Below are 21,514 nucleotides of genomic sequence, written 5' to 3'. Positions count from 1 at the left end.
CCTCAGGGAGCATAACAGGAAGGCAGCAGGCTGCTCGTGCCTTCCACAGGACTGCTGTTCTCACGCCAAAGCTAATGAAGGCAGAGCCTGGCTTCATCCCTCTAACACTCATCCAGCTGCCTCACCTGCTTCATTGGCAAAGCTTCCTTCACATGCCAGGGCCTGATGTTTTGATATTTTTCCAACCCAGAAACTAGACCAAGTCTATTCACTGCCTCAGTTAATACTGGCTTCCCTTGAGCCCAGTCAATGCAAGGAGCCAGTCCAGCACCCAGGAGAAGCCCAGTAAGAACACAGTCTGGATCCAAATCCTGTCGCTGTCACTTGATAACTGTGTGACTTTGGGAACTTGCAACCACTGTGCTCGTTCGTGCATTCCTGTTTTCTTTTAATATATATATTTTGGAAAACTATGTGTCCATCCTTGGTAAGTGCTGAGAATACAGGCACGGGGAAAGTCAGACCAAACCCGCCCATCAGGGAGCTTTTCTCTTTGGGAGAAGGCAGCCATATGCTGCAAGTCGAATCTTGTGACCCACCTACCAAATAAGTAAAGGAGAGATGCTATTTTCTGTAGCACAAGCATCTCCTCAGGCTTAAGCATAAGGATAAAATGGTAACATGTTATGCAGACAGTTGGGATATGGGAAGAGGAACGTAGATTTGTTAAGTCTCTGCTATATACCAGTAGCTGTGAGCTATGTTTTACTGATATTATCCCATTCCATGCAATAATGCTGTGAGCTGAGCTTTATTATGCCATGTTGCAGGTGGATAAATTGAAGTCTACAAAAGGCAACAAGAGGGTTATATTATGCTCAGTTAGTAAGTATGTGTCGAGAGCATTCCTCATGCCAGGAACTGGCTGCCTAAGATGCTGGGTCCCATGAGCTGAGCCAGGCTTGGGGTGTTTTGTGCTGCTACTATGTAGAGGGGAAGAGGGACAGTGAAGAAGTCACAGGTGTGATGAATCCCATCCCAGGAGCAAGACACTGGAAGTCCATAAATGGGCAACTCTTCTCTCCTGAGGGTTAGGGAAGCCCTCTGAGAGATCTGATGGAGAAATTGGCATTAGCACACAAGGAGAGGAGAGTGTTTAGGGTTGGAGCAGCATCTGGAAAGGACAGTGAGGTTGGAGCATGGAGCCCAGAGAGGAGAGGAGGGAGATCAGAGGAGGACAGGGCACTGCCATCAATGCACAGGCCACACTATAGATTTGGACTTGCCTGTGGAGTGATGAGGAGCCTCTGAAGTAGCTGAGCAGGAAAGTGACTTGATCACTTTAGAAAGACTGCTTTGGCTGCTGGATGGAGAAGGAGAACATAGGGTAAAAGACCGGAAACCACTTAGGATCCTGATCCAGCCTTCCTGGTGGGAGGTAAGGGCAGGGATGAGGACTGGAATGAAGGCAGTAGAGCCTGGCAAGAGGCAGAGCACTTTCTATAGGGATCCACGACACTTCCCAGATGTGTGCCCTGAAGATACGAGTGCATGGTAGGGCCATTTCCCCACCAGAGGAGGAGGCAGGGATGCTGCCTACACTCCAGGCAGGCTGGAGTGGACTGAGGTCCCGTAAAAAATGATGAGGTCTAACCTGTGGCCACAAGAAGGCAAGTGTGCAATCCCTGAGGAACAGAATGCTGGCAGAGACACTCGGGAGAATAGGGGCAGTTTAAAGTGAGCCAAAGCCTGGGTGGAAAGCAGGAGGGAAAAGAAAGGCAGGTAGGGAACAAAGAGGACAGGCTGGCCTCCTTTACTCCTAAGGTAACCCAGCAGCAAAGGGGATCCAGTCCTAGCCTGCATGAGTGAATCAAATCCTCTCCCAGGGCAGCACCATCTCTTCCTCTGAGGATTCACATGCAAGGGCCTGATGCCTGTAGCCTGAGTGCTGGCTTCTGTCACTGGAAGGAGAGCTCAGATCCCCCTCTTGAGAAATCCCAAGGATTGGTCTACCTCAGGGCACCAAGTGAAAATGGCAGTTGGCTGTGGTTTTGTAAAGGTTTTCTTCTCCCCAAAAGTTGTTTTTCCCCAGGAAGGAATGGAGCGTGTGGGATTCATTTCCTTTGAATCCCCCCATTTCTGAAAACATCAATCCTCAGTTCATACCTTTATCCAAGGCTATGACAGGAACCTTAAAAGGCAGGCATCCCCCTCCCCTGCCCATTGCTAGTGTGTCTTTTGTGGCTGGAATACCCAGTCTTAACAAATAGTGCTCTGCAGGCTATCATCTTTATTTCTTTCCCTGGGATGTATCTAGCTCCAGGCCAACTGTGCCTGACTTTGTCCCCAAAAGGACCATTGAGTGGAGGACACAGCAAGTGAATAGGACCCACTAATTGAGTGCCTCCTATCTCTGTTCCAGCTTTCTGATCTCTCTCCACCCAAGCCAATGGTGTCTTGCTTGTGCACCTTTCCCTGAGTGACAGATTCACTCTTTTAAGATTCCAGTGCCTGATTCCATCAGCCATCCAGAGCCTGTGTACTTTGGAAAGCCTGTGGGAAATTCAGCAGTCTTCTAAAGATATAGATTACCTGCACATCTGTCAGGGTTTAGTTAAACATGACTGACTAATTTATCCTGCAGTGTGAGACGGGGATTCATTTCCTTTGCAAGTTGACTTGGCAATTTTCTCTGCTCAGAGAACATTTAGAATAGATGGTGTGCATGGCAATTGAGAAGAAATAGATGCTATTAATTTTCGATTTTCAAATGTGAGATTGACTCTAGAGCCCACACCCCACTCCCATCAGGAAAACAGACCACATCCTCTCCCGACATGAGCTGTTTGGCATCTGAAAAGTCATAAAAGTGAGTGCTCTATCCTGAGCTTTGGAGTTGGGGCTGCCAATCAGTGTGTCACCATGGACCTGCTCTTGAGGCAAACCCTTGAGTCACAGTCCCCTTCTGGCTATGTGCATGGCTTAGCATGAGATGCTGGTTCCTGGCTTGAGCAGCTGTGGGATCTTCCTCCACCCAACTGTAAGCACCAAAGGAGGATGGGAGTGCCTGAGTGGTGCAGTTGGTTGAGCAGTTGAGTGTCTGCCTTTTGGTTTCGGCTCAGGTCTTGATCTCAGGGTTATGAGATCTTAATCTCTCTCCCTCTCCCCCGTGCTCATGCTCTCTCTAAAATAAACTCCCAAAATTAAAACACCAAAGGGAAGGAGTATCAGGAGGTATCAGATACATCATATCATGATGAAACTCAAAAAGTAGGAAATCCCAAAGGGATAGCTGACTTCATCCGATGTTAGTTGGCATTGAGGAAACCCTCTATACTTGTGCTATCCCACATGGTATCCCCAGCCATATGTGACTGTGGAGCACTTGGAATGCAGTGGATGTGACCGGAAAACTAGATTTTAACTTTTTTATTTATTTAAATTATTGTTAATGCAAATAGGCACGTCTGGCTCATGGCAGCTATACTGGATAGTGCAGGCATCCATTTTCTCCAGCCTCTTATGTGGCCAACGCCAGTTTGGTTGAGGTTTGTTTGTCTTACTGGCTTTCTGAATAATGTGATGTGTGCTTGGGGCTTATCTATAAACCTCCCATTAAATCATAGCTGGCCCGTGCTGAACAACTGATATGTACCATGTGCTATGTAAGCCCTCTACATACTTGGTCCACTTCATGGCCACGTAATGATACCCTAGGTTTACAGAGGAGGACACTGAGGTCCTGAGAAGTAGTGACTTCTTAGGGTCAGACAGTGAGGAAGTAGTAAAGCTAGGATTCATTACAGGGGCACTGTGAGCACAGAGCTGTTATACTTTGCTGCCTGGAAACGACAGGTCTTAGTCCCATTACCTGGCTGGTGTTTTAGGATACAGTCGTGTCCTGGTTGTTAAAAGCAAGGCTAAGCATCTTGAGGTCCTTAATAACATGAATATGAATAATGCATACCCTCCATGCCTTACAGAGTATAGATCTGGATCCTGGCTGGAATGAGGAGAGCAGTTAGGGGAGCACTAAGATTCTACAGACTCAGCTTGGGCTTGCTGACCACACTTCTCCCCCCCCAATCCCCTAGTCAAATGGAGAGTCAGGAAGAACTTTCCACTTGAGGTCTGGGAAGTTTGGCTGTATTCTCCATCAAGCCCCAAACTCCAGGCTAAGGAAAGATGGGCTTTCTCGAAAGCAGACATGGGTTGTAAAAGTGAGGGAGAAGATCCGTAGGATACTGTTCTCTTCTTTGGGAGGCAGATGGAGGCTGACGACCTCAATTCAGTGAGAGCCTGCATTGATTGAAGGCTGGACTGGAGTTTTGGCAAGACTGTCTACTCATTCCTCTTTGCCCCCATGCCTTTCAGTAGACAGCCTGATGCTGGGGATCTGTCTAGACTGGCAGTCCAGCCTTTATTTACATCCCATCAGCTCCATGAGATATTCAGAACTTGGTTCAGTGCTATAATGGTGTTTTGCTTGGCTTCTGTGCTGCCTGGCTCCTGTAGCTTTAGAATTTGCAAAAAGACAGTTGTGGGGTTCATGTCTTTGTCCCTTTTTTTGTATATTTTTTTTATTGGAGTTCAATTTGCCAACATATAGCATAACATCCAGTGCTCATTCTGTCAAGTGCCCCCCTCAATGCCCCTGTCTTTGTCCCTTCTTATTGGAATTTTGGCTGCTTGGGTCTCCAATTTCTGCCCCTCCAGATGCTAAAGGCGGGTTTTTCCACCCCTTGGCAATAGGCCACTGCCTGGACCCTTCATCAGAATTTTCTATACCCGGCATTTGGGTAATATCTGGAAGAGAGGGTGGATCAGCTCCCTTACCCACATCATTGTTCCTCCTTTGGGGATTTTCCCCTCAAGCCCTACTTCAGCACCCTAGAGACCGTCACAGAGCTTGCACCCTCCTACCCATCCATCCATCTAGGTTTTCTTCCTGTTTTCAAACAGAGTATTCCTTGGCTCCAGTTCCTATGATGAACCCCAAAGAGGAGCCTCATAGTTAGAGATGGGCTGTGTGCAAATAGAAAGGACTCTTGCATGAAGGTGGCATCCAAATGTCTGTAGGGGAAAGTCAAGTCAGTCTACCAGAAGACCAGCAAAATAGACCACATGCACAAATCCCAACCTTGGGATAAAATAAAATTTATAATCTGTTGTTACTGGGATCTTTCAGAGTTCTAGGCAGCCTAGGATGTTCGCTATTCCTGAGTGTTAATCTCTTGGCATGAGCATAGTGGAAAATGTGATCTCTGGCAAACTGCTACAGCAAGTTCTATCGAGTTAGCGTGAGGGATCTGTGACAGTCTTTGGAGGCTGGTGCACAACTGTGAGACCATTAGCATTGATTTTAACAGCTCAGAGGCAGTCCAGATTCAGTTCTGAACAATGTGGTTTACCCCAGGAGTCTCGGTTTTCTTTGGAGCTCCTTACCTGTAATGGCAGCATCTTTGGGCTGTTTTCATGGGGGGAGGAGGGGGCTGCTAAGGGGTTGCATTATGGTTGGAGAGGGAAGTTTGTTTTGAGCGTGGCTTTGTGGATGGCATTGCATGTTGAGGCCAGAGAGTTAATGAGAGGAAAGTCCATGGGAAAAGTCCATGGGAAAGTCACTGTCTCTTCCATTTGTTCTTCTGCAGCCTGCACGGATAAGGAGTTGAGGAACCTCGCTTCCCGGCTGAAAGACTGGTTTGGAGCCCTTCACGAGGATGCCAACAGAGTCATCAAGCCCACCAGCTCTGACGGAGCCCAAGGCAGTAAGACCACCTCACTGTCATGAATTTAGTTCATTTTATGTACCGTGTTTCCTTAGTTACTGGACCCTGTGGATTTAGCAATAGCACTTTCGGGTAATCAAAGAAAGTACATTAAATGTACACACTGACTTAACATATTTTCTTGAATCCAAAGCATTTCCCCTTCTTCCATATAACAACTTACATTTTTTAAAGTTTGGCCGCAAAACTATCCTATGCTTAGTATAGAGATTTTGGAAAATACATTAAGGGTATATAAAAATACAAAAACTATTTAAACTATTTAACAACTGTAAGCATGTTGTGGTATATACTTCCAATTTTTTTTCCTTTCCATACAGGAAAAAAAAAATCATCTGTGTCTTTGTATATACATACAACACACACTTCACAGGCTGTTTTATGACCTTATATCACCTCACAGCATACCTGGACCTTCTATTTTGTTGAGCATTATTATACTTTGTAACAGCTTACATAGAATCCCAAGTTACAGGCATAATTTATTTAATCAGACCTCTGTTTTGGAGTGTTGAAGTCATTCCTGATGTTCAACTTTTATAAGCAACACTGTATATCTTTGATAATTTATCCCCTCCTCCTTGAGTGCATTGTCAGAGCATATATTTGGAGACTCTTCATAAGTTAAAGAGAAACTCAGAGTGGGTCAGCATCTTTGTACCTTGTTGGAGTCTCTCAGTGCCTTGAACTCAAAGACCATTGAGGGTAAGCTTCTCCACAATGTGTTCCATTGGCTCAGACTGTCATACTCAACAACACAGCTGTTCAGTGACCTAGAGTTTTGCAACTGTTGGGATCTAGAGCTTAACCACTTTGGCCAGCATGCAAATGATCGCCTTAATTTTGAGTTATTCTTTGCAGCTTGTAGCTATATTTGCTGGTGGAGAAATTGATCTAGGGGACTAATTCTTTCACTAGTTTGGGTCTTGCTCCTCAGGATCTAAGTATCCAAAGAGTGGTTTCAGGTGGTTGAGTCTGTGGAAAAGAAGATAGTTTCTTCTTCTTCCATTCCTGCCAGAGGCTTCCTTGGGAGTTTGTGAACAATTAATACACAGATGGTCTAGAGGAAGTTTTCCCTGGAATCGTCTAGGAGCAGCCAGGCCCTCAGGCTTTCTGAACAACCTTTCAAGGAAGAGCAGATTGATGTGCAGAGAGCTGCTCCTTGCAGCCTCAAGTCCCAGGAGACTCCTTTGCAGACAGCTGGGGAACTAGCAAAAGACCTGCCCTTGGCTAGAAGCAAATTGAGTCCCCAAAGAGGCTTTTAGGTTTGATGTCCTGAAGCAATTGCAGTGAAGGGAATATAAAGGAACAAGGCTTGGTTAGCCCACAAGGCCATAGGAGGGAGAGATGCTTTTATCAGTTTAGGAGTTATGAAGAAGAAACCACAGATCCTTACAAGTCCCACATGATTGGGGCCAACGAGAAGGGCTATTTTCTTCCCTCTACCTCTAGATAACAGATGCAGATGCTTTTTCTCTAGAACCTTCCAAATGGGCATTGGGGGATGGGGCTTGACCTTTAGACTGACTACTGCCCAACAAACTTGGCACTTCTCTTTGGTGGTTAGTGAGCAGTAAGCTTCTCTTTGCCATGTATTAAAATGTTAATATCCTATAAAATTGATGCATATTACCTAATATATTCTATATAAAACTGTGGAGCCATTTCGTGTCAGAGTAAATCATCTTGCTTTCCTTAGCAGCCCTAAGGACATCCTCATCATAGAGATTGTTCAATCACGACCTTCAAAGAACAGGCCACATTTTGTCCCCGAGTTTTCCTTGAGAAGGGGGAAGTTTTCTAGGCCATGTTCTAAAGTATCAATGGGAATAAAGTTAAAAATTAATTTTAATTTTTAATAAAAATTGATTTTTATGTTAGAAGGGCCAAACTCTGCAGTAGTTGGAGAACTTCTCTTAACAAATGCTTTCACTGAGCACTTCCTATGTGCTTGCACTGGCGGAGGCTACTTGTGGCAGTCTCTGCCCTCAAGGAGCTTAGCATCTAATGAAATGATGAACTGACAGTAAAAGGAAGCAGAGGGTTCTAGGAGAGCTCAGAGGTGGTGGTGCTGCACTAACTTTACTGGTTTCTGGACAGTATAGGCCCTTTTTTTAAAAAAAGGCGGGGGAGGGGCTTTTAAAAGGGTTTATGCACTTTGCTATATGTCCTACATCCTTCAAGCATGGACTGGTAATGCACATAGGTACCCCTCACCACCCACCCCAGCTAAGCAGAGAGTGGGCAGTCAACTGCATTAGGACCTTAGCCATGGCCGCTGTATCACCTGCCTTGCGCTGCCCATCCTCAAGCATGGCCCCCACGCCAGCTGGATGTTCTCAGGGTAGGAGGATCATGTGAGGTAGAGGCAACTCTGGGAGAAGAGGGATTGAGAATGTAGATTCAGGGCAGGGCCACCTTCCTTGGAAGCCCAGCTCACAGGTCAAGCCCAAACCCTGAACAAATAACTTAAGCCTTGAGTTGTTTTTTTTTTTTTTCTTCCCATCTGTAAGGTAGAGGGGATACAGCATTTTCAAGGACTCATAGAAGTTTTCAGTGAGATAATTAAAAATAAGGCACTTAGAGGCATACCTTAAATAACACAGAAGTGAACTTTTATCAAAATTTTCCTGGGAAAATAAAACCACTTCTACAAATCCAACTTATGGAACAACTCAAAATTGCATAGTGCTTCTGATTCTGAAAGAAAGACCAATTTTAGATTTGGGGCAGGCCCTCTCTGGGGGTTGTCTACAGTAGACTCAATATCCTGAGTGTTAAGCAAAGTGTTATTATTCTAGTGCATACGGTTCCCATTGTGGAAACAAATAATTCTTTAAGAAAACTACCCCTCCTCCCCCAGGGAAATAAGAAAGAAATTATTGTCTGAGTCAATTTGGATTCCATATCATGTATCTCTTGAGGGGACTGCAGAAAAGAAGAATGGGGAACAGAGGCAGGTATCTGGCTTGTTTTCCCATTAATGTTCAGACTGCTTGGATTTAACAGTCCTTTGGGACGTAATCAGTGCCGCTGGATTGTGCTATATAGTTTCATTCTACTGCCATCTTTTTTTTTTTTTTTACAATAGTTTTTGTTTTGGTTTTTCAAATATTTTCCCCTAAATATAAAAGTATAGCTTGCAGAATTATAAGTTTTTCCTTTTACTTACCCTGTTTGTACTCTTCCTTTGGGCCATACCCTTGTTTTAAGCAAGTCTGGTAAATGAAAACTCATATTTACATCACAGATGAATTAGTGTTGTGGACTGGTTCCCTTTGGGACATACTTTCCTCAAATGCTGACTTCTGTTTAAGGGCATTTTAAGTGATTTTATTTAAAACCCCCAACCAACAATATCTTCTAGTAGGGTGCCTCTAGCCTCAGGAAAGGATGGGTTGGAGGTGGGCCCTGGGTTTCCTCTTGGGTGGGGCCAGCCCAGGCTTGGTGGCTGCCTGAGATGTACCCTTCTCTCCACAGGATTTGACACCAGCATCCTGCCAATCTGCAAGGACTCCCTAGGCTGGATGTTCAACAAGTTGGACATGAACTATGACCTCCTGCTTGACCACTCAGAGATCAATGCCATCTACTTGGATAAGTATGAGCCCTGCATCAAGCCTCTCTTCAACTCCTGTGATTCCTTCAAGGATGGCAAGCTCTCCAACAATGAGTGGTGCTACTGCTTCCAGAAGCCTGGAGGTAAGGCAGGAGAAGGGGCGTGTCTGGAGCTCAGGGCAGCCACACTGGGCATGGAAGTCCTGCATATCACATACTAGGGAGGCAGGCAGAGGTCAGCAGGCAGAAGGACATTCAGCCAATTGAATGGCAGACCCAGACTCTTTTCTTCTCATTTATTTCTATCGTATATTAGAAAACCCAAGAACATAATGAAAAAGTCCATTTCCTCAGTCTCCCTTTGGGAATATCTCTTAACCATCTTGTGCCTCAGCTATTTCATCTGTAAAATGAGTGTAGAAACTTTTGTTATATAACTCCCCAAATCACCGTGAGATCCTTAATGTTAGAAATACTGTACAAATGTAAAAGTATTGTAATTCCCCTTGTCACATGACTTCCCCACGCTCCCCCTTAGAGAAGGCCTCTTGTCAGCTTCTCTAGGGTAAATATGGATTTACTTCGAATCTCATAGGCAAGCACGTTTTGGTTATAAACTCCAGCTAACTTAGGAAAGAGATAAGATTTGAGGGGAAATACAAAGAATACAGGAGTATCTTATGTCATGGTTTCCCTACAGCCTCTTAGGAATCCAGAGGCAGGAACTCTAAGTCTCCTGGAGGGGCCACATGGTCTGGCCTTTACTTCTTCTGTCTTCACTTCCTAGAGTTATAAACACAGGTGTGGTGATCCACAGCTAAGTGGACTACCCATGAGTAGCTTGTATCTGAATTCCAGTCTCAAGCCCCAATTCTGGCGTAGCAAGCATCAGGTACTATGGATCATCTACTATAAGCATGGCTGTGAGAACCCGCCCCCAGGAATGGAAGGAAGATGGCTATGAATATTACAGTTTTAAAATTAGATGTGTGTGTATGCCCGCATGTGTTCAGAGTCGCTATACACAGAGCAGAAAATGTAGGCATCACAAAAGGGCACTCAGGGTAAAGTACATGTATTTGTTTATAAGACTACAAGATACATTCCTAAAAGCAGAATTACTAGGCAGAGAGCATGTGCATTTTTAATTTAGGTAATAGTTCCAATTGCCCTTCCAAAAAAGACTGTACCATTTTTTATTCTTATCAAGAATACCTAGTTCTCTGTGGTGTCATTTTTGGTGGTGTTAGGAATTTTCTCTAAATGGAGGACATTAGTCCTCTTCTGGTTACATGTATTGCAAATATTTTTCCCCCAACTTTGACTTGGTGCATTTTTGTTAGGAAGAAAATTTTTAAATGGAATAATGAAAAGTTTCTCCACCTTTGATGGAAGGCTTACATTAAGGTTAGAAAGGTATTTTGTACAATGAAATACTAAAGCAATTCTTTTGTGTTTGTGTTTTCCTCAGTATCTTTTGGTTGGTTGGTTGGTTACTGAAATCTTTTATCACTTTAGATTTTTTCAGTGTGTGGTCAAGTAGGGTCCCAGCCGACCCTTCAGTTACCTCTCTAGTTTTGACTAACCCATCTTCCTCCTCTAATGTGAATGCTCCCTTTATTGTATATAAAGCTTCTTTATGTAGATCCCTCTAGTCCTACATCTTGCAGAGCCACCCACTCCTGCCACTCATTTTTCTTTCAGATTTTTCCTGGATATTCTTATGTTATTGTTATGCCTTTTGTATTTGAACTCTTTGAACTTTAGAAGTAAGATGACTCTAGAGAAAATTGATAGCTATGTAATATTTAATCCTTTTATTCTACAACAGCATCTATTAACCAATGGAGTTACATTTTTAAGTTTTATTCTCACTGATACTATACTTCCCTTATATTTATTCTCCTTGTAAATGAAATTGATTTTTTCCTAGTATACGTCCTTGCTGGTGGTTGTTTCAGTATCAATTTTGTTTGCAGTCACCTTACTAAATTCTTCTTTTGTTTGGAGTAATTATCTTGGTTGGTTTCCTTTGATTTTTCAGGTATACAATCGTATCCTTTGCCAAGTGATAATTTATTTTTTTATTTTTCTATTTTTATACCTTATCTCTTTCTGTTTTCTCATGCTATCAGCTAGTATTTCCAAATCAGTGTCAAATGATAGCCATGTTCTTATCTTAATAGAAATACTTGGAGTGATTCAATACTAAGATAGCTTTAGGCTTGAGTCCATAAGACATCATGTGACTTTTGCTTATTTAGGCTAAGCTGAACCCTGGGTAAGTCTCAGGATGCCTAGGTGGCTCAGTGGTTGAGAGTCTACCTTAGGCTTGGGTCCTGATCTTGGGATCCTGAGATGAAGTCCAGCATCAGGCTCCCCACAGGCAGCCTGCTTCTCCGATGAATAAATAAATAATCTTTAAAAAAATAAGCAAAGTCTCAGTGCTAGGGCTTACCTCAGAGGTGTGGCGGCAGGACCCTGAGAGTGAGGTTACTGCCTTTACCAAGAGTCAGAGGTGGTCAATGTGCCATGTGGATGTTCTTGCGTGGGCCACCCTTTGACCAACAGCTGAAGGAGGCCAGACCCCCCTTGCATGGCATATAATGGCATCTAAGTAGAAGTGGAACCAAGTACCATTAAAAAAAAAATTTTTTTTTGTAGTTCCTTTTTTGTTTCTCATTTTGTGCATTTCTCTCTTAAGTAAGGTTCTTTATTTTTTGTTGGGTTCCCACCACCTCCCTCCTTGACCCAGAACCAGCTCTGGCAGTTAGTTCTATTTGTTCCCCACATTTCTTCATATTTACTGTTGATTAATGTATGTTATGTACTCAAAACTAAATTTTTTCTCCAAGGCACTCTTTTAGCCATAGACCATAGGTACTACGTATGTGGTATTTTTATGAGGATAAATGTGTAGCTATTCTACAAGTAAGAAAGACTAAGTGCTTCTTAGGCCCCAGAAAATTTTGAGAGCACACTTTGTTGTTGATATTTTTTTCCTCTAGAATTCTCACTGGAATTATAACCCTTGAAATACCACTTGAATATTTGCTTTAAAAAAATACAGAAACAAAGATGCTAAGGATAAACTTCCTGCAGCCAGAGTTTCTTGTACTGTTATCTTTAAACATGATTCTCCAAGCACTGGGTTTAGCTATAGAATAATGGGAACCCATGCTTATTCTTTTCCCTTTTGAGGACATGAATTTTCTCAGACGTGAATTAGTTTGGCTCAGGCTATAGATCTTTTTCTGGAGACATGTCATGCATTGTAAGCTCTGGAATTAAAATTTTGGTTCCATTTGATTAGTCTTCCCTTAGGAGCATCAGTAACATACATGTTGCGCTGAGTTCTGTGGCTTCAGACACAGCCTTCCTTTAAGTGTTTAATTTTCTTCAATGTCATTTTTGTCCTTGAGTCTTTCTATCTGAATTGAGCTCCAGTATCACATAGTGTCTTTTTAGCATCCTTGACTACTTAGAGAAGTCTTTGGTAACTCTTATCATCTGCTTAGCAGCCATTTTTTTCTATTAGAATTCTTCTGGAGTTCAGTCTTGCTCTTAACTCTTTTCTTGCAGCAGTTTCTAGTAGGTCTCAGTCTGATTCATGTCTCCTTGCTTAAAGAGAAGCAGAATTTTTACATTTACCATGGGACACTTTGAGGAACTGACCTCAATTCCAGAAACCATGTTTCTGTGAATGCAGGTGACTTGTGCTGTCTTCAGGAACAGTCTTCCAAATGCCTATGGTTTCACACAAAGATATGCCTTTCTATTTGCAAAATAGGAATAATAACAGTGCCTACTCTGTAGGATTATTGTTCTAGAACATTTTCTGGTACCTTTGTCCTAGTAAATGCTACCTTTAATCTTCAAAGATAGCATTTGTTTCTCTTTCTTGTTTTCAGTTGTTCTCTTTCTCTGATAGTCAAAGTGAACAAGGTATATTAGCTTTTCTCAAGGAACAAACCAGACTGGGTGGTGATGTGCAATCTACGGGGTAAGAGATGTAAAGAGATGCTCGGGTACTTCCTGCAGGCCCAAAGTTTCTTGAACAGAAATAGTGTAAATGCCCTCAAAATCAGAACAGTCTGGAGGCTCTTGAAGACATAGCAGAGCACCCCCACCCCTACAGCCACAGGATCTGCACAGGCAAGTCATGGTAATGCTCAAGAACTGGTGAGGCCATCTTGCTTTAAGCTTAAAATCGATTTGTAGGAGAACCACACACACTCATATGCCCTACTTGGCCTTGGAGCTCCCCCTACCCATCTTTTACCACAACAGGTATTTTATTTTTTTTGGGGGGGTGACTGGGTGATGGGCACTGAGGGGGGCACTTGGCGGGATGAGCACTGGGTGTTATGCTGAATGTTGGCACATTGAACTCCAATAAAAAAAATTAAAAAAAAAACACAACAGGTATTTTATAATGGAGGAGACTTGCCCAAAGCACTGAGCTATGAGATGGCAGAGCTGAATCAAGGTTTCACTTTTCTATATTCACTGCCTCTCTACATCTCTTGGATAGTTTCATAGTTGTCCCATGAGGCCTGTGTTTTACTCTCCTGGGCATACTGAGCCAGAAAGTCTGAAGTAGCCATTCTCATTCTCTCCTGGAGCAAGACCTGGGGTAGATTAAGTATTTGTCACCCTTCCTCTGGTTAGTGGCTCTGATGTATGCACTCAGGACATTTAACCATGAGGAAGCTTTGATCCTGGTTCTCACCTGATTAAAGTGTCTATTACCAGATCACCTAGTTGGCTCCTAGCATTTCCTTGAGTTGAAGGTGGGCAGAAAAACTATACGATGCAAGTAGCCCCAAAGTACTATTTAAATACTTTGTGGTATAAGATTTTTTTTTAAAAAAATTAGTAACAGTAATGGCCTGATTTTGTTTTGTTCTATAATAACAGCATATGGAGTAATTCCAGTCCCAGGTGTGTCATTGTATATATTTCACGTCAAGAGTGAAGCCAATCATTAGAGATTATGTCCCGCACCATCTGGAAACTGACTTTCATAAATTATTTTTTAGGTCTCCCTTGCCAGAATGAAATGAACAGGATTCAGAAGCTGAGCAAGGGGAAAAGCCTGTTGGGTAAGTACAATTTCTTGTCACTTGTTTAAACAACTAATTAAAACATCCACGTCTCTTGTAATATTGAGCCACTGCAATGGTTATTCAATTAGGTATCAGTGTTTTCTGAAAGAAATGTCTCGCTTCATCCCCAGACAGCTGGCCAGACATAATCTGAGGATTGGGCTGCTAGTTGAGAAATGCTGCCTACCCTGTTAGCTCAGGACTCATGCGCAGGGCTGCAAGGGCTGGGATCCAGCACCATCTCTACTCCTCCCTTGGTCTGTAAATTCCAGAATTATTCCCCAGATCAAGTTGTCCATTTATTTAAGGAGGAAGATGAACTGTACCCTCTTCTGTGTTTATCAGAGAAGGCTCAAAAGACTTGAGTGTACATTTCTTGATTTCAATGTGCATACTAATCTGTGGAGGAAAGCATATTTTTCTTCTGTATCGAATGTTAACTGTGTTTTTGCCCCTGACATGCCAATCTGTGGCAGAGGTAAAGGTTCCAAATGCTGGTTTGTTGAAGTGTTCCCTTGCAGCTGCATGTCCTCTGTCACCAGCACTTGGGCCGGGGGGGGGGGGGGGGGGGGGGGGGGGACGGAAGTCATGGCATTCAGACCAGGCCATTGCAGAGAATGCTAAACCTCATTTGTTTGCTGAAAAAAAGGAGTCTGTGTTGCTTTCCTTGATTTTTAAAAAGAGCTGACAGTGGCAATACAGTAATTCAGAAGTATTCTTGTTAAGCAGTAAGAACCAGGTGCATTCCTTAAGCAGCTTGCTCTTTACTTAAAGAAAATGGGCAAGTTTTCTGCAAATTGTCAAATGTAGGCAGTCTGTGAACCCTGGCAATTTTTGGGTCATCTCAGAGTATCTCAATACTCTTTCTTCCTTCTGCTTTTGAAAGTTACTTTTTTCATTGGTTTGCCTCAGACGTTCCACTTCTGATAACGCCCCCTATTCGACTCAGAAAGAACACCAAAGCTGTTATTTTGACCTGTGTGGACTTAGGTTCTAAAAAGACAAAGGTGTCTTTCTGATGTGAGGCAAACTGGCTGGCTCCTTCCTTCCATAGATCTTTCCAGTGCAAGGGCTTGTGCTCACTTATCTGATTTTTCCATGTAGGAGGTTATTTGGGATTTAAGTGATGTACCTAAGGTAGTTATGAGTAGAAATCTATTTTTAAAATTTTATTTTCATTGGCAATGGATATCTTTTGACTGAGAATGAATGAGACATTTATAAGGTATGTAGTCTGAGATAAAATGCCTCATCTTCCATTTTCCCGAGCTTATCCGAATAAAATGCCTACTTTTGTCCTACCATGAATCCTACCTAGTTTTAAAGTTTATTACATCTCTCTGATGACTCATAAAATTATCGTTGACCTTCTTTCACATTATTTTTTGCATGGGGAAATCTCATAATGTCTTTTCAGGGACATTTGAATTTAAAAAACAAGCAACAACAATCAGTTATAATTAGTGCCTACTTAGAAAAAAAAGGTAATTCTATTACATTATAGATTTAGAGCAACACCTGCTTCTTATCAGCCTGGAGGCTATTTTTTCCATCTACCAAGTGCTGTTGTTTTCCAACTGCAGCACAAGGAGAAGGATCAGTATTTTCCCAGCTTTCTGTTAGTTCTTCTCCTTTGCAGACCTTGATTGAAAATCTGTTCACAAGTCTCTCTGCCTTTTGGTTTTCTTTTCCTTCCTCTTTCTCCCTGCAGACTAGGGGTGCTGTGCACTGGCTGAGATCTTGAGAGTGTGGGCACCACCTTGAATGGTTTTCTGTGATTATCCATTTGATCTCTGACAGCCTGGTCATCTATTCTAAGACTAGTTGCTAGAATCAGCTGGATCTGGGGTTAAATCCAGGTTCAAAATAAATTCCAGAAGCAAGTGGGATTTTACTATTACCTAAAATAAAATGAAGAGTAGAAAGCTAGAGCAGTAAGCAAAGGCCTTTGTCTTCACATCACTACTCCAATTATTCTCCCATAGAAAATAAGCACATAATCATGAAACATACACACCCCCTAAGAAAAACCAAAACTGAAAATCAGAGCATTCAAGTGTGAGGATAGAGGTATTTTCAAACCACAGATTTAGTTTACTAACCCCAGACTTACTATAATATCACCAAAGGATTGACTCTAAAGAAACAATCCCAGAAGGAATTATTTAGATCCATTTGTGGAAAAGAAGACATGCTGCTAAATCTAAATAAAATGTGACCTGTAGAAATATTTTGTAGCAACCAAGAATTAAAATTTCAGACTGTTTGTTTGGGGGAGTGAAAATAAAAGTAACACTTTTTTTTTACCCCAAAAGTGTTTGGGGTAAGTTTCTAGTTTATTCAGCAAGAAAAGAAAATGCAGATTAATTTTAAACCTTATCATTAAATTCCCCACAGAGAAGGAAATAGAATATTTGGTTTTTAAACCAATAGAAGAAAAAGATGGACTTTAAAAACTTGACCATTTCAACAAAAATCAGGAAAGGAGGAAAAAAGACCAAACACATATCTGTAATCATAATAAATGTAAATGGACTAAAGTCCTATAAGACTCCTTTGTTTTGAATTCTAAAAACAGAGTATCATTTTGTTGAAATGTTCCTTTTTATTTTACCATATTATCGTATGCCCATAACTTTAAAACAAAACAGAACTGCAAGGAGGAATTGTCATATCTTCAATTATAATCAGACACATTAACATACCTCTTGAAACTTAGCTTAAGTATATAGGAGAAACAAATAACATGATTCATTAGCATTCACATACATGTATTCCTGTATATAAGCGTGGAATATATAGTCTTTTCAAACACAGAATATTTGCCTTGGATTATGCCACAGAAGAAAACTAAACAATCTCCAAAACCTATCACAGATTAAATTCACTCACTACAACACAAGTAAAAGCTAAAAATGAGATTATTTACCCAAATACCATACTAGGAGGTGGAATATAATTTTAAAAATTAAATAAAAACGTATAGAAGTGAAAGCAACTAAAGTGAAACTTAGCTATAAATGCACTTTAAAAAAAAATCACTAAATTTTCTAATTAAGAGCCTTTATGGAAATAAAGTGAAATTAAGAATAATGTAGAAAACAGTGAAATAGTATTTGAGCCTTTTCTACTGCCAAAGAGTTGTGAATTTAAAAACGGGAGTGTAAGTTCACATATGGGACAACGGTTTCAAATTTCAACATGTTTTAGAATCACTTGGAAGGTTTATTAAAACATAGTTTGCTAGGCCCTGCTTTCAAAGTTTCTGATTCAATAGATCTGGGGTGGGGCCCACATATTTGCTTTTCTAAGATGTTTCCAGGTAATGGTACACCTGCTGGTCCTGAGACCACACTTTGACAACCACTGCTATAACCCAACTTACAGAATTATGAAAATGTAGTTGAACAAGTACTGTGAATTACCACACTTGGATCAGGAAGAAACAGAAGACAACTGTATGAAAATGCATGAAATCTATTTAAATCAAAATGCTAAACTCACTGCCCCACAACCAAAGAAATAGGCACTATATACCCAAAATATTTTTATGAGTGAGTCCTTCAGAGAAGAAATTTTATTCAAAACGTCTGTAGTAGGCAAAGAATAATACCAGAATCATTTCATGCATTAGTCACTTTGTTACAAAAATAGAAGAAATAAAACTACATGCCTGTATCATCTAGTAAATCACTGAGGAACAGTCATCCAAAAGGATCAGCATATTCAGTCAGTAGTATTTATTCCAGAATAGCAACAAATCAATTATTATTAAGGAAATTGTTGGGATATTTTTGATTAGTGGTTCAAAGGAAAGCCCAGGACCAGATGGCTTCACTGGTGAATTTCACTTCCCCCAACACTGGTGAATTTTACCAGACATTTAAAGAATTATCACTACCACACCTTCTCAAACTCTTCTGAAAAAAAAAAAAATCAAAGAAAAGGAAACACTCTCAAACTTGTTTTCAAGGCTAGGATTACCCTGATAGCAAAACCAGAAAGGACATTATAAAAAAACTATAGGCGCAAAATTCCCCAATAAAATACTAGTAGACCAAATTCAGGAGTACATTAAAAGAATTGCTTACCATGATCAAATGGGATTTAAGCCTGGGACGCAAAATACATCACATTACTACAATGTGGTATCTAAATAAATGCAGAAATATGTTTGACAAAATTCAGCATCTATTTATGATTTTTAAAAACTCAGCACAGGGGCACCTGGGTGGCTCAATGGTTGAGCATCTGCCTTTGACTCAGGGCATGATCCTGGGGTCCTGGGATCGAGTCCCGCATTGGGCTCCCCCTCAGGGAGCCTTCTTATCCCTCTGCCTGTGTCTCTGCCTCTTTCTGTCTCTCTCATGAATAAATAAAGTACTAAAAAATTAAAACTCAACATAAATTAGATATAAAAGGAACAAACCTCAATATAGTAAATGCCACACACAACAACTAACATCCTACTCAATGGTGAAAGGTTGAAAGCTTTTCCTCTAAGATCAAGAACAAGACAAAGGTGCCCACTCTTAACACTCCCATTCAGTATAGTACAGTCAGCCCTAGCGAGGACAGTCAGGCAAGGAAAAGAAACAAAAGGGATCCAAGTTAAAATGAAAAAGATTTTCTTTGAGATGATATGTTTTAACCAAGGAAGTGAAAGAGCTATGTATTAAAAACTATATGACACTGATGAAAGAAATCGAAGACCACACAAATAAATTGAAAGGAATCCCATGTTCATGGATTGGAAGCATTCCAAAAATACACAACCACAGAAGACCCCAAATAGCCAAAGCAATCCTGAGAAAGAAGAACAAAGTAGGAGACATCACACTTCCTGATTTTAAAGTTATAGTCATCAAAAGGGCATGGTAGCATAAAAACAGATCAAGGGAACAGAATCAAAAGCCCCAAAATAAATTCATGTATGTAAGGTCAACTAAAATTTGGGGGCCAAGAATTCTCACTAGAGAAAAGACAGTCACTTAAATAAATGGCTCTGGGGAAATCGAATATTCACATGTAAAAAATTGAAGCTAGATGTCTATCTTATACAACTCACAAAAATTAACTGGAAATGGATCAAAGACTTAAATGTAAAACTGGAAACCATAAAACTCTTAGAAGAAAACATAGGAAAAAATATCCTTGACAAGGGTTTTGGCAATGATTTTTTGGATGTGTCACCTGAAGCACAAGCAACAAAAAATTTAAGAAGCTTTTGCACAGCAAAATTATCTACAAAATGAAAAGAACACCTACAGAGAAAAAAAATATTTCAAACCACATATCTGATAAGGGATTAATATCCAAACTGTATAAAGAACTCACCCAATTCAACAACAACAAAAATCTGATTTAAAGATGGGTAGAATATCCGAATAGACTTTTTTTTTAAGATTCATTTATTTATTTGAGAGAGTGGGAGGAGAGGCAGAGGGAGAGAATCTTCAAGCAGACTCCCTGCTGAGCACAGAACCTGGTGTGGACTTGATCTCACCACTCATAATATCATGACCTGAGGTGAAACCAAGAGTTGGATACTGAACCAACTGAGCCACCCAGGCACTCCAGAATAGACACTATTCTAAAGAAAACATACTGATGGCCAACAAGTACATCAAAAGATGTTCTACATCTTTAATCATTAGGAAAATACAAATCAAAACCACAATGAGATACCACTGCACAGCTGTTACAGTGGTGGTCATCAAAATAACAATAGACAACAAATGTTGGTGAGATCACAGAGAAAAGGGAAGCCTTATGTACTGCTGATGGGAATGCAAACTGGTGCAGCCAGTATGGAAAGCATTATGGAGGTTCTTTAAAAAATGTAAAATAAGTCAATAGGAGAAGAACAAACATCATATGGTCTCATTCATTTGGGGAATATAAAAAACAGTGAAAGGGAATAAAGGGGAAAGGAGAAAAAATGAGTGGGAAATATCAGAAAGGGTGACAGAACATGAGAGACTCCTAACTCTGGGAAACGAACAAGAGGTGGTGGAAAGGGAGGTGGGCGGGGGGTGGGGGTGACGGGCACAGAGGGGGGCACTTGATGGGATGAGCACTGGGTGTTATGCTATATGTTGGCAAATTGAACTCTAATTTTAAAAATATGTAAAAAAATAAAATAAAATAAAATAAAAAATGTAAAATAGAACTACCATATAATGCAGCAATTAACACTTCTCAGAATATATCCCATGGAAATAACATTACATCAAAGAGATACCTGTACCCCATTTTCATGGGAACATTATTTACAATAGCCAAGATATGGAAACAACTTAGGTGTCCATCAACAGATCAATAAATAATTGTGTGTGTGTGTGTGTGTGTGCGCGCAATAGAATATTAATATGATGAGCCCTGGGTGTTACAAGCAACTGATAAATTATTGAACACTACTTAGGAAACTAATGATGTACTATCAGTTGGCTAACTGAATTTAAGGAAAAAGAATACTATACACCATAAAAGGTGAAGTCCTACCAATTGTGACAATGTGGAATGACTTTGACAATAAGATGCTAAGTGAAATAAGTCAGATAGCATATGACCTCACCTATCTGGGGAATCTGAAACAACAACTCATAGGAAAAGACATCAGACTGGTGTACCATAGAGAGGGGGAATTGAACAAATGTGGTCAAAAGGTACAAACTTTCAGTTACAAGACAAATAAGTACTAGGAATTTAATGTACAGCATGAGGAGTATAGTCAACAATGCTGTATGGTCCATAACAAAGTTGTTGATAGTAAATCCTAAGCATTCTCATCACAAAGGAAAAACAGTTTTTAAATCTGAGACGATGGATGTTAATTAAACTTACTACGATAATCATTTCACAGCATAAATAAGTCCAATTTGGCTGTACACGTGATATTCCACAGTGCTACATATCCATTCTATCTCCATAAAACTGGGAAAACGTTAAGAAGTTTTTAATAAGAGTAGTACCCATTCATATTATAAAGGGAGCAATAAGAACTCATCAAAGAAAGGATCCTGTCAGACCTTGGGCAAATCCAGGACCCTGGAAATCTTGACTAAGTAATAACCAACCACTCCATTCCCCCTCCTAGCTCTGCAGGATGTGTTAGCCCTC

General features: G+C 41.0%; 1 protein-coding gene across 2 annotated transcripts in view; it reads left to right on the top strand.

The window, feature by feature from the left end:
• SPOCK1 (SPARC (osteonectin), cwcv and kazal like domains proteoglycan 1) overlaps positions 1-21,514 on the top strand; it is a 499,879-nt gene that overhangs the window by 474,125 nt on the left and 4,240 nt on the right. For both annotated transcript variants that reach the window (XM_072841120.1, XM_072841121.1), the window contains 3 exons: positions 5,589-5,705; positions 9,207-9,428; positions 14,327-14,389. In XM_072841120.1, coding sequence (XP_072697221.1) covers positions 5,589-5,705; positions 9,207-9,428; positions 14,327-14,389 — 402 coding nt within the window. The remainder of the gene's footprint in view (positions 1-5,588; positions 5,706-9,206; positions 9,429-14,326; positions 14,390-21,514) is intronic.

Source organism: Canis lupus, chromosome 10 (assembly GCF_048164855.1).
Source record: "Canis lupus baileyi chromosome 10, mCanLup2.hap1, whole genome shotgun sequence".
Taxonomy (NCBI): Eukaryota; Metazoa; Chordata; class Mammalia; order Carnivora; family Canidae; genus Canis; species Canis lupus.
This window is presented reverse-complemented; position numbering and strand designations above follow the sequence as displayed.